At 39.0% G+C, this 15,904-nt stretch overlaps 2 protein-coding genes across 13 annotated transcripts in view; both read right to left on the reverse strand.

Moving 5' to 3' along the window:
- The window catches only part of LOC113109177 (NACHT, LRR and PYD domains-containing protein 3-like), a 1,077,877-nt gene that overhangs the window by 714,184 nt on the left and 347,789 nt on the right, over nt 1-15,904 (reverse strand). The gene's annotated exons all lie outside the window — the stretch shown is intronic.
- LOC113109217 (R3H domain-containing protein 1-like) overlaps nt 1,817-15,904 on the reverse strand; it is a 20,138-nt gene continuing 6,050 nt past the window's right edge. For 3 of the 7 annotated variants that reach the window (XM_026272886.1, XM_026272885.1, XM_026272884.1), the window contains exons 3-6: nt 13,574-13,668; nt 13,364-13,485; nt 9,507-9,583; nt 4,601-6,367 (exon numbers count right to left, since the gene is read on the reverse strand). In XM_026272886.1, the coding sequence (XP_026128671.1) occupies nt 6,342-6,367; nt 9,507-9,583; nt 13,364-13,485; nt 13,574-13,624 (276 nt within the window). In that variant the 5' untranslated portion in view covers nt 13,625-13,668 and the 3' untranslated portion in view covers nt 4,601-6,341. Of the gene's footprint in view, nt 2,297-4,600; nt 6,368-9,506; nt 9,584-11,044; nt 11,214-13,363; nt 13,486-13,573; nt 13,669-15,904 lie in introns of those variants that run through there. The other 4 variants (XR_003292863.1, XR_003292865.1, XR_003292864.1 and 1 more) reach the window with 4 other exon arrangements.

Genomic DNA, 15,904 nt, shown 5'->3' on the forward strand with positions numbered 1-15,904 from the left:
AAATAATACGAACAGATAAAACTAAAATTCAGCTGAATGTTTTTTGAGCTCATCAGATTTGATGTTACAGCGGAAACCAGTTCAGACCAGCTTGAAAACCACAGATGGTGTGATGTAATACTCCTCAAAACCAGGGTAGAATTCACGATTGTTCTTTAAAGAAACGCTGAATGCAAGAGTTCAGACATGAGTTTACGTCAGCGAGAGATGTTGGTTTACTCGGACTCAGACCTGTGTGTTTGTGGTCGGGGTCTCTCTGAAGAAAGCCTGTGTTCTCTCGTGTGACAGAAGATCTTCTGCATCCACACAACCTGCTTTATATCCTTAGGAAATGAAACGTTCTGATTAAAAGAGGAAGAAGAGGATGTGCACTTCTCTTTTGCCTCTTATTTTTATTCACAGATTAAGGAACTGTTTGCGGCCGTGTCTGTAATTGTTTTGTTCAATAAAATGAGGTCTTGGGTCATTATTAGCTTCAGTTTGAGTGATGTGACATACAGCCAAGTATGGTGACCAATACTCAGAATTCAGGCTCTGCATTTAACCCATCCAAAGAGCACACACACACACACACACACTCTCACACACTCGCACACTCTCGCACACACTCACACACACACTCTCTCACACACACACACACTCTCACACACACACTCGCACACACTCACACACACACACTCGCACACACTCACACACACACACACACTCGCACACACACACTCGCACACACACACACACACACACACACAGGTATGCTGCGGGGAGCAGTTGGGGGTTCAGTGTCTTGCTCAAGGTTCTCCTCAGTTGTGGTATTACTGGCTTGAGACTTGAACCCACAACCTTAGGGTTAGGAGTCAAACTCTCTAACCACTAGGCCACGACTTCTGGTGTTCAGGTTCATCAGGAGTACAGGAGAAATGAGTCTCACACATAAAACAACTGCCTTTAAACCGTCTACTGCTGTAAATCAAACATCAGCATCATTCCTCCAGTCATTAATACTAATCTGTGTTTCTTTTCACTGTTAGTAAAGTCTCAGACCAAGTCCATGTCATTGACTCATTCATTCAACTGATTCATTCAAACAGCTGATTCGTTGAGAAATGAGGCAAGTGACTGTCTTTATAAAGGAGTCACTGAGTCATTGATTCACTCGATTCATTCACATGTTTAATCATCAAGTGAAGAATCAGAGAAACTCAGCAGTTCTGCTGTGGCTCTGGACTATTTTCATTTGCTAAATTGAACCTGTAGCTTGTTTATTGAAGAAGCAGGACAACCACCTAGAAGTGCATTACAATAGTCCAGTCTAGAGGTCATGAATGCATGAACTAGCTTTTCTGCATCAGAAACAGATAACGTTTCGTAGCTTGGCAATGTTTCTAAGATGGAAGAATGCAGTTTTTGTAACATTGGAAATATGATTTTCAAAAGACAAATTGCTGTCTAATATAACACCCAGATTTCTGACTAATTCATGGCTGAAGTAATTATTAGTAACTAAAACCAAAACCAAAAAACCCTACTTGAAATAAATTAAATGAAATAAAATATTTAAAAAACATACTAATTTTATGTCAGCTAGTTTCCAAGGCAACATTTGCCATTTTCAGTGAAGTGTAAGTACTAAAATAAAAGTAAAAAAATTAATAATAATAAAAAAAAATAATAATAATAATAATAATAAAGAATAAAAATTATATGGATACAAAAACACTTTATTTTATATATTTTTTAAAATCTAACTTTAAATATTAACAGAAATGATAATTGAATATGAATAATACTAAAACAGCACTGAAATCTACATGAAAATATTTTGATAGTGAAATATTAAAATCTTTTTAGTATAATGTGAATGCTGTCAGAAGCTGGCTCTCTGTGTATTCTGCTCATACTGCAGCAGTTTTGATCGGATGAGAGAGATCTTGGTGTGAAATATTCTGCTCTGACTCTGATGTTTCTAGCCAGAAATACAGCATAACTGCACCTCTTTAGAGTAATATAAGAGAGAAGGACTGGACGGTGCAGGTTTTCTGATTAGAACCTCACTGACTGCTGAATGAACAGAAGCTGGACACAGAGATGGAGCTCGTTCTCAGCTGAGCTCTCAAGATGTTGGTTTAATCACATGTTAATAGATCCAGTCAGATGAGCTCCAGAAGAAGATGAAGCCGTCCTTCATCATGAGCTCCAGCGGGTAGAGGATCTGATGTTACTGGAGGAGAATCAGATGACCTGAGACGGATGAGGTGAACACGTCCATCAGCTGAGATCAGAGGAAGAGTCATGAAGCCTGATGAAGAAGATCAACACCAGAGCGTACAGGACAGACTCGTGACACAGCACTCCAGCTTCAGATGAAGATCAACACCAGAGCGTACAGGACAGACTCGTGACACAGCACTCCAGCTTCAGACGAAGAACTACACCAGAGCGTGCACAACAGACTCCAGCTTCAGATGAAGAACATCATGCAGTCTAAACATTTAATGATTCTCAAACTGAAATAAACAGTCAACACTGAACAGCCTTTCAGAACAAAATAACATTTATATAATGTGCAAAACTGTTGTTCTTTTTTATTTTACTAGTATGAATTAGAATATTAAGACCCCCCCTCCAAAAAAAAAAAATATTGTCAAATGATTATCACATACAAAATCAGTTTTTGTTAACATAATATATGTGTGCACTGTGAATATTTATTATGTGTGTATATATAAATACACAAACATGCATGTATATATTTCAGAAAATATATTATGTTCCCTCTATCTGTGAGAACTAGGAGCTCTGTGGAGTCTTTTAAAAAACACTTACAGACTCATGTTTTTGGACAAGCTTTTAATTATCAACATGATTTGTTTGTTAATGAAGTTTTAGTGAGTTTGTAGTTGTACAGTTGTTATTTTATTTTATGGTCTGTCTTTACATTACTGTGAGCTCTTCGTGACCCTTCTTTGTCTGTGAAAGGTGCTTTACAAATAAACTTTACTTACTCTAACTTTCAATAGAGAATGTGAAATAAAAATAACACATTTTTGAAAACTTAATCGTTATGACTCATTTTGCCACAACGGGTCAAAATTATATTTTATATTAATAATTTCACAAAGTGTTTTAGTGCTAAAACTAGCTCTTAAGTCTGATAAACATCAGGAGCAGTGAAGACGAGTCCTAAGACACTAGTGCTGCTGCATTTTGATCATCAGCTGTACTCTCAATCACACTTCCACTGTCCTTTTTATGGTCTGAAATACACTGCATGCACTTTCTTATGTCCATTGTTGAATATTAATGTTAATTCACATTTTAGCTGAAACTGAATTGCTGATAATATCACACGTTCAGATATTTGCTCGACGGACACCGAACCACGCCCCTTCCTTTAAATTTAAACAACTGTATTTTCCATGTGACTTAGTACCCACATCAGGAAATCATACAGTCCACAAAAGATAAGCCAGCGTCAATTATTATGAATAATTAACCCTTTCACACTGAAGTTTAAAATATTCTGACTAACTCCCGAGAGTAAGATTTTTCAAGGCGACAGTTATTTTAGAACGTTCCCCCTTAATGTTTCCATGGCAACGCGTCATATTTGTCACGTGACACCGCAGCCACAATAATAACACTGTATAACAGATGTAGGCTATCCTTCATTTCGTTTTTCCTTTTTTATTTGAAATATTCACAAACTTACTTACCATGTCATCAACTATCCTATCCGATTCTAAGTGTAAGTGAGTGTGTTTGGTCGTTTAAAAATCTTTATAACAACAGAGTAAACTTTATAGTTAGCCTAACGTTTATCTGATGTGAAAAACACAGGTCGGCAAATTATATTTGAATAGATTGTTTTTGCTGCTTTCAAAGACTCCAAATGTAGGCTGTTGTTTTACCAGTTCTTATGTGTATTTAAATGTATGAAATCTAAAATAATCATTATGAGGTTGAAAACACTGCATAGTTGTGATATATGACAGCGTTGAGCTCGTCCGTCTCAAGGGGCAAGGAACTCGACCGGAAGTTGAAGTCGGATGGGGGCTGCCATCTTTTAGCAGAACTTCACTTGCGTTAGCATTCCCATTGACTCCCATTCATTTTGGCGTCACTTTGACAGCAAATAACTTTACATCTGAGGCGTTTAAAGACTCTGTTTGTCCATTATTTATTTCTAAAGATACACGACAATGTATAAAGGGCTCCATTACCTTCTATGTTACATTATGGCCCCGTATAAACAGTTTTTGTAAAAAATAGGCTAACGATTGCGTCATAACCACTCGGCTCTCTGTCGCATTACCGTACAGACAGGAGGAGAAGCTCGCAGGTAATTAACTTAATATGGCGTACTGGCGTTACATTTTAAAATACTATACAAAATAATTAATCAGAATACTTACTCCTGCTCACTCACAACAAAGAACTCCCCGCTCAAGCTCACCGTCTCTGCAAGATTAACGATGGCAGTTTTCACGCACAGCTACTAGAAGATTTACATCTGGCAGACAGGTTGCTGACGTCGTCAAGCTTCGTTTGAGTCTGCGCGTCAGAAACGGAAGTGCTAAAAAACGCTAAAACTGGGCTTCATTTGTCTCAATTGAGCTCCAATGGGGTCGCTGTGTCCATTTCTTTTACTGTCTATGGTCCGTCTCTGGCTCAGCGCCACCCAACGCGATGACGTTTGAATCTGTTAGTGATGATGTCACGAGTCACAACACTGAACATTCTGAATCCCATGGGGATAAGGTTAAATTATTATTTAACTCAAAAGGTTGAACATTTTATTTTTAACCATGAATACAAAAATTAAACAGAGGGGGCACAAGTCAGATCTGAGGGGGCATTGCTCCCTTTTGCCCCCTTGTGGCGCCGGGCCTGATCTGCCTCAGAACATGAACATTTCAGAAACACTGCGTTTATTTGCACACACACACACACACACACACACACACACACACACACACACACACACACACACACACACACACACACACACACACACGAGACAGGACATCACCTGCTCTGATGATGAGACTGATACACAATTACTTAAACACTGACTCTATATTAAATATAAAAGCTATAATAATATCTCAAATGATGCTAAAATAGGACTGATGTGAACACTGCCTCAATAGTCTTCTGGAGGATGGGGCTGTACCTGATCACGGTTGCGAGCGGCAGGTGCTGTGGTGCGGTGGATCAGCTCCTGGAGGAGACATGAACCTCACAGAGGAACAGAGGAACACATGAGCAGGTCACCTACAGTCAGCTCTCACCAGAGATGAGATCAGTGCTTTACAGGGACAGATCACCCTCAGGAACACAATCTGATCACAGATAAACACATGTGCAATGATTGGACTGTCAGGAAACTGAAGACACACACACACACAGAGAGAAGCAGACTAGAGATAGCGGTACTGTGCTGCAGCTTCATGAAGGATGTGCTGCGGTCAGATCTCTGTCCTCTCGGGAACACTGAGTTATATTAACACCAGCTGCACGACTGTCCTCATAAATCATCTCCAGCGTGACCTACTGAAGTCCAGTCCCGAGAGACGGCCGCTTCCTGACCGCACAGATAGAGCGCTTTACACCCGACCAGACTCTTTCAGCACAGGAGGAAATCAGTCTGAATTCATTATTATAATATATGTGAACATTGGACAGCAGACACATGGAAGACCGTTCTGAATTCAGCAGTTTTTACACCAGTTTCTGATTCATTATTCCGTCCAGTTTCTGTTTTTATTCTAATGACACTCCACATCTGTTCTGGAAATCAGTGCATACATGTTTTATTGTTGAATGTCACTGTAACGCTCTCAGCTCTTTTGAGTGACTAACACTGTATTTAAAGTGAAATCTGATCCGATCATGCATTCATAGGAATCGAACCCGTGACCTTGGTGTTGCTAGTGCAGTGCTGCAAAAATGAGTAAAATACCTTAAAAATAAAATATAATCAAACAGCATCTGTAGTAGAGCTGTACAGTTTGAGGAAAAAATCTAATAGCAATTAATCTGATAAAAAGTGGATTTTAAAATGTGATAAAAAGACTGAGGTTTGCTGTGCTTGTGTGTAGATCTGCACACCTCTCTGTGATCATACAGCTGTGTGTGTGTGTGTGTGTGTGTGTGTGTGTGTGTGTGTGTGTGTGTGTGTGTGTGTGTGTGTGTGTGTCAGTACTTCTCAAACATCTGCAGCACGCTTGACCAATCCTGTGATGATAACTGTGATAGTTTGGGTCTCTGATACATCTCCACTCATCTCCCAGAATGCAGTTCACCTGACGGATACTGGAGCATCCGTGCTGACGCCTGCTTCATGTTCTGCCATCAGTTTGGGAACCTGAAGAAACATACACAAACCACTGAAAACAGAAGATATATGACAGAAAAACCCTATAAACCATTTACTGTTCAATCACAACAAAATCATCATCATCAACGTTAAACTTAGTTAATTCTTATAATGCATGATTAATAATGATGCATTACAATTTCTAGGAAAATGCATAGTTTTTAGTAATTTAATGGAACTTAGCGAATGCTTTAAGACATGTAATTTATTTATCTATCTTTTCGTATTTTTTTACAATTATATTTTAAGAAATGTAATATAGAATTTTAAAATGAAAGTATTTTAAAATAATGACCTGGTATGTATGGAGTACCATTAGAGTCAAAAATACTTTTTGTCAGAATTATTCATGAATAGTCAGAAAACACTTTTCCCAACATCTCACACACTTTTGGGACGATTTTTTTTTTTTTTTTTTGATGAATATGAATATGTTTATTTACTGCAGCATGAATTAATTAATTTGAACTGGTTTTTAGTAATCATGAGCTATACATTCAAAGGAATTTAAATTTCATTCACTCCTAAGGTGTAAATACTGTAATTCTTAAATTACATGTTCTTATAAATGTCATACAATAATACATTTCAATGAAGTAACTGACAAAAACAATTATGACTGTTTTATAAATGCATGATTCATCAGGTCCAAACGGAGCAGGAGTGTGAAAATAGTACACAATTGTGATTGATTTTGAGAGTTATTCAAATACTTATATCACAAGTGTCTAACCCTAACCCTAACTGTAATCTCAGTGAGTTGAGATTGATGTCATCGCAGAACAAGCTAATGCTAGCCTTACTAGCGAATCGTTTAAACCCATGATGATCTCAAACCAGCAGTGTTAAATGAACACTGAACACACACACACACACTCCTCGAACGCCGACAGCTCTTCTAACGGCTCGAGGTCTGTGTTTGAAGGTGTCCGTGTGTCAGTGTAGTTAACTACACACAGTGTAATCTACATCGGTGTCAAGGTTATCAGCGAGTGTGTGACCTCTCCGTGGAGGAGCTGCGGAGCGGCCGTCTCCATCTCTGCTGGCTTTAGCCAAAGGGACACAATCAATCGAGTCCAGGTGAGAGCAGAAGTGGGACGAAGAGACGCACGGCCCGCGGCGAGGAGACGCTGAACACACACTATCTTTAGCTCTGTTCTCTCACCTCCACGGAGGAGCAGAGCATGATGGGAAGATCATATTCACCTCTCCAGCTGAGACACAGACGACAGGAGCAAGAGCATCTGAAGGGTTCGATTTCTGGGCCACACGTCATCAGTCCATCTCTACACATTCAGACATTACTCTACACGCTCTTCAAGATGATAATGAATATACAACTAGATATCTGTGCATTTTTATGAGAGATGAGTGACATTAAAACCAAACACAAATCAGATCGCACCAGCTTCAAATCAGTCTCATTCAGTCAGAATCAGTCTCAAATCTGTTTTTAATATCAGTGTGAAATGTAAAGCATTAAGACTTTCTAATCTTTTTACAAGTCTCTTATGTTTATAAATATTTATTTGATCAAAAAATGCAGTAAAACCAATCATATTTTAATTTTTTTTAACTGTGATACACTACCATTCAAAGGTTTACACATTAAATTAATCAGAAGTGGCATTAAAAACATTATTAATATTGCAAAAGATTTACATTTCAAATAAATGCTGTTATTTTGAACTGAAAAATAAAATGTATTTCAACACTGATAATAATCTTCATGTTTCTTGAGCAGTAAATGATCATATTATTCTGATTTCTGAAGATCATGTGACACTGAAGACTGGAGGAATGATGCTGAAAATACAGCGGAGCATCACAGAAATACATTACACTTTAACACAGATTCACACAGAAAACAGATGATTTACAGTAGAATAATCACAATTTTACAGTATTTTTTTATTGAAAGTAAAAGCAGCCTTGTTTTTGAAAGATACTTCTTAAAACACCATTAAAATGAGTATTGAATAGATAGAGTAACAGTCTCAGCCCCAGAGAGAGCAGTGTGTTCAGTGTTGGTTCTCACAGCACTCACTGACTGTGATCCTGCAGACGAGTGTTCGAGGAGGAGCGAGCCGCTGGAAAAGAGACCGGTTCACTGTGAGAATCAGAGGACGTCTCAGACAGTGCCTCGGCCCCGCGTCCAGCCGCTCAGAGACGCACGTGTGTGTGTGTGTGAAGGTGTTGTGCTTCATACAGACATCAGACGCCTGACAGAAACAACTGCTTCAGATGCTTGATCCTGTGTTTTCCTTCAGAGAGATTTTGGTTTGAACCAGGAGAAGGTCAGATCTCACCATCGAGTTCATCTGGGACAGAAACTACCGAGTCTAAAGCCCAGTTTAAACGCTCATATATCTTAAATGTTTTGGAGCGCAGCCTTAAGTTTGTCTTTTTAAAGAAGACACTTGGAAGATAATTCATGAAAATTGTGAAAAAAGTTTAAAAAGTGAAAGATGTTTTTATCTTTTATGGAGTTCAAAGTTTAGTATCATAAAAAATGCACAAAAATTCAATGTTAACAAGGGCCCTATCATACACCCGGCGCAGTGCTAGTGTTTCTGCTAGATTTAGCCCAACGCAGTTCTCATTTCTCTGGGAATCATGCGCTGCCAAGCCACCTACTTTTGGCTTCAGAAACGCTCTCTGGAAACCAGTGGGTGACGTCACGGACACTACGTCCATGTTTTTATACAGGCTATGTGTAGGATGTACTCATCACGCCCGTGCGGGTGTTTAGTGACAAACGCAGAAACAGCAGAGAGAACAGAACCAAATTCTGGTCATGAATAAGAAGCACAAAACGAGGATTTGTAAAGAGAAATGCAGATTTATTATTTTAGCAAAGGGACATCTATCACCGTTGCAATCGCATTTCACGCAAGAGAGACGCATGTTTAGAAAGCCATGCAAAATTAATATTAATTAATGAACTTAATTTATTAAGTTCAACTCTGTGGCCTCAGCTGAGAAGCCAAAAGTTTTTTTTCCCTTGAAAAAGACATTATGCCTTTTACATTTGAATATAATTTGAATACTGATGATATTTAAGTACGGAACTCTAATGTAGTTTTTCATCTATTTTGACAGCCCGAGTGTGTGTGTGGTGCTGTACCTGTCTGCTGCGGGGTGACTCTGAACCCATCCGTCACAGCTGTCCAGACACAGGGAACTGGCTCGGAGAACATGCATCTGTGACAGAAACAACACACAGTGAACTCCAGCGAACAACACCTACAACCACTGGACTAAACACACACTATATAACAACGCTTCAGAGCCATGAATAAAGCTAAGCTTTTCTCATCATTCACCATATTTAAAAACATGTGCCAGAAACTGTGCAATGTTGAGGAAAACTAAATAATTTGGTTATAAAATTGCTAGTAAAGTTGGGTGCAAAAACTGCTGCACGTTGCATTGGTGCAGAAGTGAGTATGTGTATTTCATTAAATTTTTGCAACCATAGATCATGACATACTCATAGATAGATTACAAAACTATACAGGTATTCAAGGGCAGGCTCTAAGATGGTTTAGATCCTACCTGTCCGATCGCTACCATTTTGTTTATTTAAATGGGGAGTCATCTCATTTATCATCAGTAAAATATGGAGTGCCACAAGGATCCGTCCTAGGTCCCCTTCTATTTTCAATATACATGTTGCCCCTTGGTAATATTATTAGAAAATACGGAATTAGCTTCCACTGTTATGCTGATGATACTCAGCTATATATCTCAACGAGACCAGATGAAACTTCCCAATTATCTAAGCTAACAGAGTGTGTTAAAAATGTAAAAGATTGGATGACAAATAATTTTCTCCAATTAAATTAGGATAAGACAGAGATATGAATTATTGGACCAAAAAACACTACACAGAATCTTGTAGATTACAATCTGCAACTAGACGGATGTACTGTTACTTCCTCTACGGTCAAGAAAATATGATCATATTACCCCAATTTTACAGTCTCTGCACTGGCTACCTATTAAGTTCCGTATCGGTTACAAATTATCATTACTTACCTATAAGGCCCTAAATGGTTTAGCTCCTGCGCACCTAACTAGCCTTCTACCACGTTACAACCCATCACGCTCCCTAAGGTCACAAAACACTGGACTTTTGGTCGTTCCTAGGATAGCAAAGTCCACTAAAGGAGGTAGAGCTTTCTCACATTTGGCTCCCAAACTCTGGAATAGCCTTCCTGATAATGTTCGGGGTTCAGACACACTCTCTCTGTTTCACTAGTTCACGCTTACATATAATTAGCTGAGGTATGGTATGTGTATTTGGCGTGCTGTCTGTGTTGTCCCTGTCTATTTATAAGGTGAACTCAAAGTGAGGAGATGGGGTGGAGGAGGGATGCTGATAAACCGTCAATGGATAGAGGTAAGTCAGCGATATTTATACTGTGGGATTGATTACTTGATTATGGTCCACCTGTGTCAATTAGGCTAAGTATCTGACGCACTCCTCCTGAATCTTGTTAATAAAAACATCATTTAAATATATGAATTTAATTTAATGAACTTACATTTTGTAAGTTACCTGTATTTAAGTTACAAAACAACCCAACAGCGGTCTGATTGATATTACTTGGAATGCACAATAAAACAAATAAAATGGATTTCTATGTTTTTGCAAATGACCTCTTCATTAGTGGATGCAGGTGTTGCTCTCTGGTGATGGATGTGTGTCACAGCTGTTTCTGTCCCGTCGAGGGCAGGACGTCTCCTCTCTGAAGCGCTGGAGGCGCAGGGGTCAGGAGCGAGGTCTGCTGGACCAGCATCATGTGACCGAGGGGACGCTCAGATTCTCCTGCAGACAGAGAGTCACACCAGACGTCTGCACACCTGATCTAACTAACACACTTTACTGGATGAGAGACTCCCGAAGCAGTGCACAGTGACTATCAGTCTGTATGGATTATATTAGAAACAGGAAGAGACGGCACGCGTTTCTATTCATAGAATATTAATAGCAGCATCTGCTCCCACATTAATTATTCAAAGCCTCTCCCACTCTTCTAATGAGCTATTAAGGGATGTTTACTGCTGAGGGAGGGCGAGAAAAAGAGGTTATCAGAGCACATGATCTGAACACTTAACAGTGTCTATGGCTGCTTCATGACAAGATCAATCTATTTTATAAGATACAAATAATTATAACACAATACTCATAAAAAACAAAATGACTACCAACTTACATCAATATAACAAACATAAGCAGTTAAAAAAATTCTAGATCTGTCAAACGATTAATCAAATCCAAAATAAAAGTTTCTGTTTAGATAATGTGTGTAATGTGTATATTTATTATGTATTTATAAATACACACACATCCATGTACATATAAAAGACGATTTTTATTTTAACATTTATTTAAAATATAAATGATATCAATATAAATATATACATGTAAACACATTAATATTTTCAAAATATATACCGTATGTGTGTGTATTATCATAAACATAATAAATATACACAGTACACACAAACACTTTTATTTTGGATGTGATTAGCTGCTCTGAAATGAATCTGATTCAGTCCTGGTTCATCGTTTCACACTGAGGAGGATGAACAGAGGTGTAAACCAGCTCAAATCTGAGAGGAGGTCGAATATAACCCTGTAGATGATGACCAACACAGCACAGCAGACGCTCCGGTCTCACAAACACAGAAGACACACGTTTCCCATCAGCAAACTCTTCACAAGAGGTCAATGAGCAATCACAGAGCCGTCCGTATTTACACACATCCAGAGACTTGACCTGGAGTGTCCCAGCAGCACGCTCCAGACCCAGAAACACACGTCAGGAGTGAATCCCTCACAGATTCAGCAGCGCTAGGAACACAGAGCAATCCTGAGACCAGGAACACTACAGAGAAGATGCTCTCTTCAGTGTCATGTCTAATTACCTCTGGGACCGGAGCAAGGGGAGAAGACAATAATGGTATTAGCTGAGAATGACATGCTAATTCATTTCTGATTAGAGTCTCACTTCATTTAGCAGTAGACGTGTTTCTTTCTCTTCTCCAGAAGATAGGATGCTTTTCTCTCTTTGACATTAAAATCACTAGATGTGTTTATCTGAAAACCATTCAAAGACGTCTCCTCTGCTCATCAGGGCTGCATTTATTTATCTTCAGTGTCTTTACCGTCACGTTTGATTAATTTAATGCAAACTTGTTGAATTTGGTGTTTTTTGTAACTGATCCAGAATTTTTAAATGGTAATGTGACACTTTCCCCCAACCAATAAAGTAATACTGCTTCATGAACAGAAGTGTATAAATGATAATGAGTTCAGAGGACTGATCAGTCAGTGTTAGTAAAGGAGAATCAGCGTCTGAGAGCATGCAGTGAGAGGAAGAGGAAGAGGAAGAGTGTCATCATCAGATGAAGCTCAGCGGTGTTTGAGGAGCGTCTCGTGCTCTCGCTGGAGCTGGAGCGGTCTCATCGTGATCTGTTGAGTGTTACAGGAACAGATCATGCTCAGATCACACACTGTAAACCCATTCACTCCCATAATGTGACCAGAAACCTGCACTGTATTCATGGAGCACGTTAATCAGTTCATGCACTGCCAGGGACTCGAACCCACAACCTTTGTGTTACTAACATCATGATCTGCACCAGTTCAGTGCATGAAAATAACCCTCACTAAAGATTTGTGCATTTAGCAGAAACTTTTATCCAAAGCGACTTACACTTTTTCAGTTCATTCCCTGAGATTCGAGCCTATGACCTTGGCGTTGCTGACACCATGCTTTGCTGTTTGAACTGAACTAATTGGAGCTGAATAGTAACATCCTTGTCTTTTTAGAGCTAGAATTTGAATTGGTCTCATATCTGATGAAGTTTGATTCTGTTATTTTCCTGTTCATCTCTGTGAAGCTGCTTCGAAACGATCAGCATTGTATAAAGTGCAACAGAAATAAATATGACTTGACTTCTTACACTCACCTTTTATCCAGCGGGAAGGTGTCTAAACCCTGTGCCGTATCTGACATCAGCGAAGATCCTCTCTCTGGCTCTCTGATACTCCTCCTCTCGCTCCTCCTGTCCTCCTTCAGCTTCATGCGCATCTGAAACAGCAGGATCACATCACATCACTGGTTCCTCTGTGAGATAATGGCTGGTTTGATCTCGCTTCATTAGCAGATCTCCTCCTACCACACTGTCGTCTCTGTCTGTGCTGGAGTTGTCCCTTTTTAAGATGTTCATCCATCTTGACGTCTTTGATCTGTTCTGAAAACTTCTGGTCTGGTCTGCACAGGAAAGGAGAGAGTGAGAGAGAGAAGTTCAGAGGCATCACACAAACACCATCCCTGGAGCCGACACAGATCCCTCATAATTACACTTCTCCTGCAGAACTCATATCAGACGGATCAGATGCCGAACGTTTAGTTCCCCGTGGTCTCACGCTAACACTAATACAGAGGAACCTCACATCCGTGTTCTGCTGGTTCTGTTGATGATGACATCAGCCGGTCTGCATGTGACCGTTTAAATGTGTTAATAATCACTAAACTTCAGGTGATTACACATGCCTTGGAGGACTGACATTTAAACAAACCGTTAAATCTGAATCCAGAAATATTAACATGGGGGGAATTTGGGGAAAAAAATAAAAATGAATTCCGTATGGGTCTAATATGCAACTTTTGGATTAAATTAATTAATTATACACACATTTTGATTATTAAAGTTAAATCCATTAAACCATTATAACAGGATACAGAAATATTACAATGGGGAAAAAATTTAATTTTGTAAAAAAATATATAATGGATTTAATTGAACCATTAAATGTAATTTTTGTTAATATTTTAATAAATTGTATGTTTCATTATTTTAATTAATTATTATTAAAATTTAATAAAACCATTAAAATTGAATTAAATATCAAATTAAAATAAAATTTTCATGAGTTTCATTATTTAAGTTAATTATACTTGCCCATTTGATTAATACAATTTCATTAGACCAATAAAACCACTTGTGGAAAAATTAAAATGCAATTTGGGGAAAAAAATATTTCGTAGGGAACTAAAATGTTGTTTTTGTTAAACATTTAATAAACTCCTATTAAATTGCACAAGTTTCTTTATTTCAATTAATTAGACATGTTTTGTTATTATTAAAATGTTAGTTTTAAAATATAAACATGTTAAAAAAAATCCAGATACTCTAAAATGGACAAAACGTAATTTGATGAGAAATGTGTTTGATGAGGACGAGACAGAGGTGATTAATCACTTTCTGGTTTCTTATAGTGTTCCTGTAGCTCAAGTGGTAGAACATTGCAAGGTTGTGGGTTCGATTCCCCGGGAACACATGATAGGTCAAAATTTATATTTATAGTGCACTGTAAGTTGCTTTGGATAAAAGCGTCTGCTAAATGCATACATTTAATTGAATGTACTGATGAAGAGGAGTTTGTCCAGCTCTGTTCCTGAAGATCAGCCACGAGTGAGCCATCACTTCACAATCATTCAGAAGAGCTCTATCCTCCTGAACATGCAGTGATTCAGTGCTGTATCTGTTGTCTCAGACTCAGACGGCTGTTAGAAGCACAGGAGTCTTCTCTGAATAATGACTCATGGCTATTCTGCTTTAATTGAAGCTACTGAAGATCCCTATTCCCTGAGAGACAGAGTCTGGCACGAGGCCATGGATCCGGAGCGAGTCTGTGACACACACACACACACACACACAGAGGAACACACACACACACACACACTCACACGGAGGAACACACACACAGACACACACACACACACAGAGACACACACACGGAGGAACACACACACAGACACACACGGAGGAACACACACACACACACACAGAGGAACACACACACACACACACTCACACAGAGGAACACACACACAGACACACACACACACACACACAGAGACACACACACGGAGGAACACACACACAGACACACACGGAGGAACACACACACACACACACAGAGGAACACACACACACACACAATCACACAGAGGAACACACACACAGACACACACACACACACACAGAGACACACACACGGAGGAACACACACACACACGGAGGAACACACACACACACACACCTCAGGATGGACAGACGTGTAGTGACCTCTAACCTAAGCTGGACGGAGGAACACACACACACACACTCACACGGAGGAACACACACACAGACACACACACACACACACACACACACCTCAGGATGGACAGACGTGTAGTGACCTCTAACCTAAGCTGGACGGAGGAACACACTGCATCAGAAATGCATTATTAAAGGCGATCACTGAACAGCAGCGTGGGCTGAAATTATTTATTAGCAGAGCTGTCAAGCTGTTAAAATGAAAACATCTAATTGATTTGCTGATTTATTCATCTTATTATCATCAATTTGGTCTAAGACATTACCCCCTCAAAAGATCATTAGTTTGTTAAATGAGAATTAATGTTGTTTATTTAGTAAAATTTGTATATTTAAATATGA

The sequence above is a fragment of the Carassius auratus genome, chromosome 9 (genome assembly GCF_003368295.1).
Source record: "Carassius auratus strain Wakin chromosome 9, ASM336829v1, whole genome shotgun sequence".
Lineage (NCBI taxonomy): Eukaryota > Metazoa > Chordata > Actinopteri > Cypriniformes > Cyprinidae > Carassius > Carassius auratus.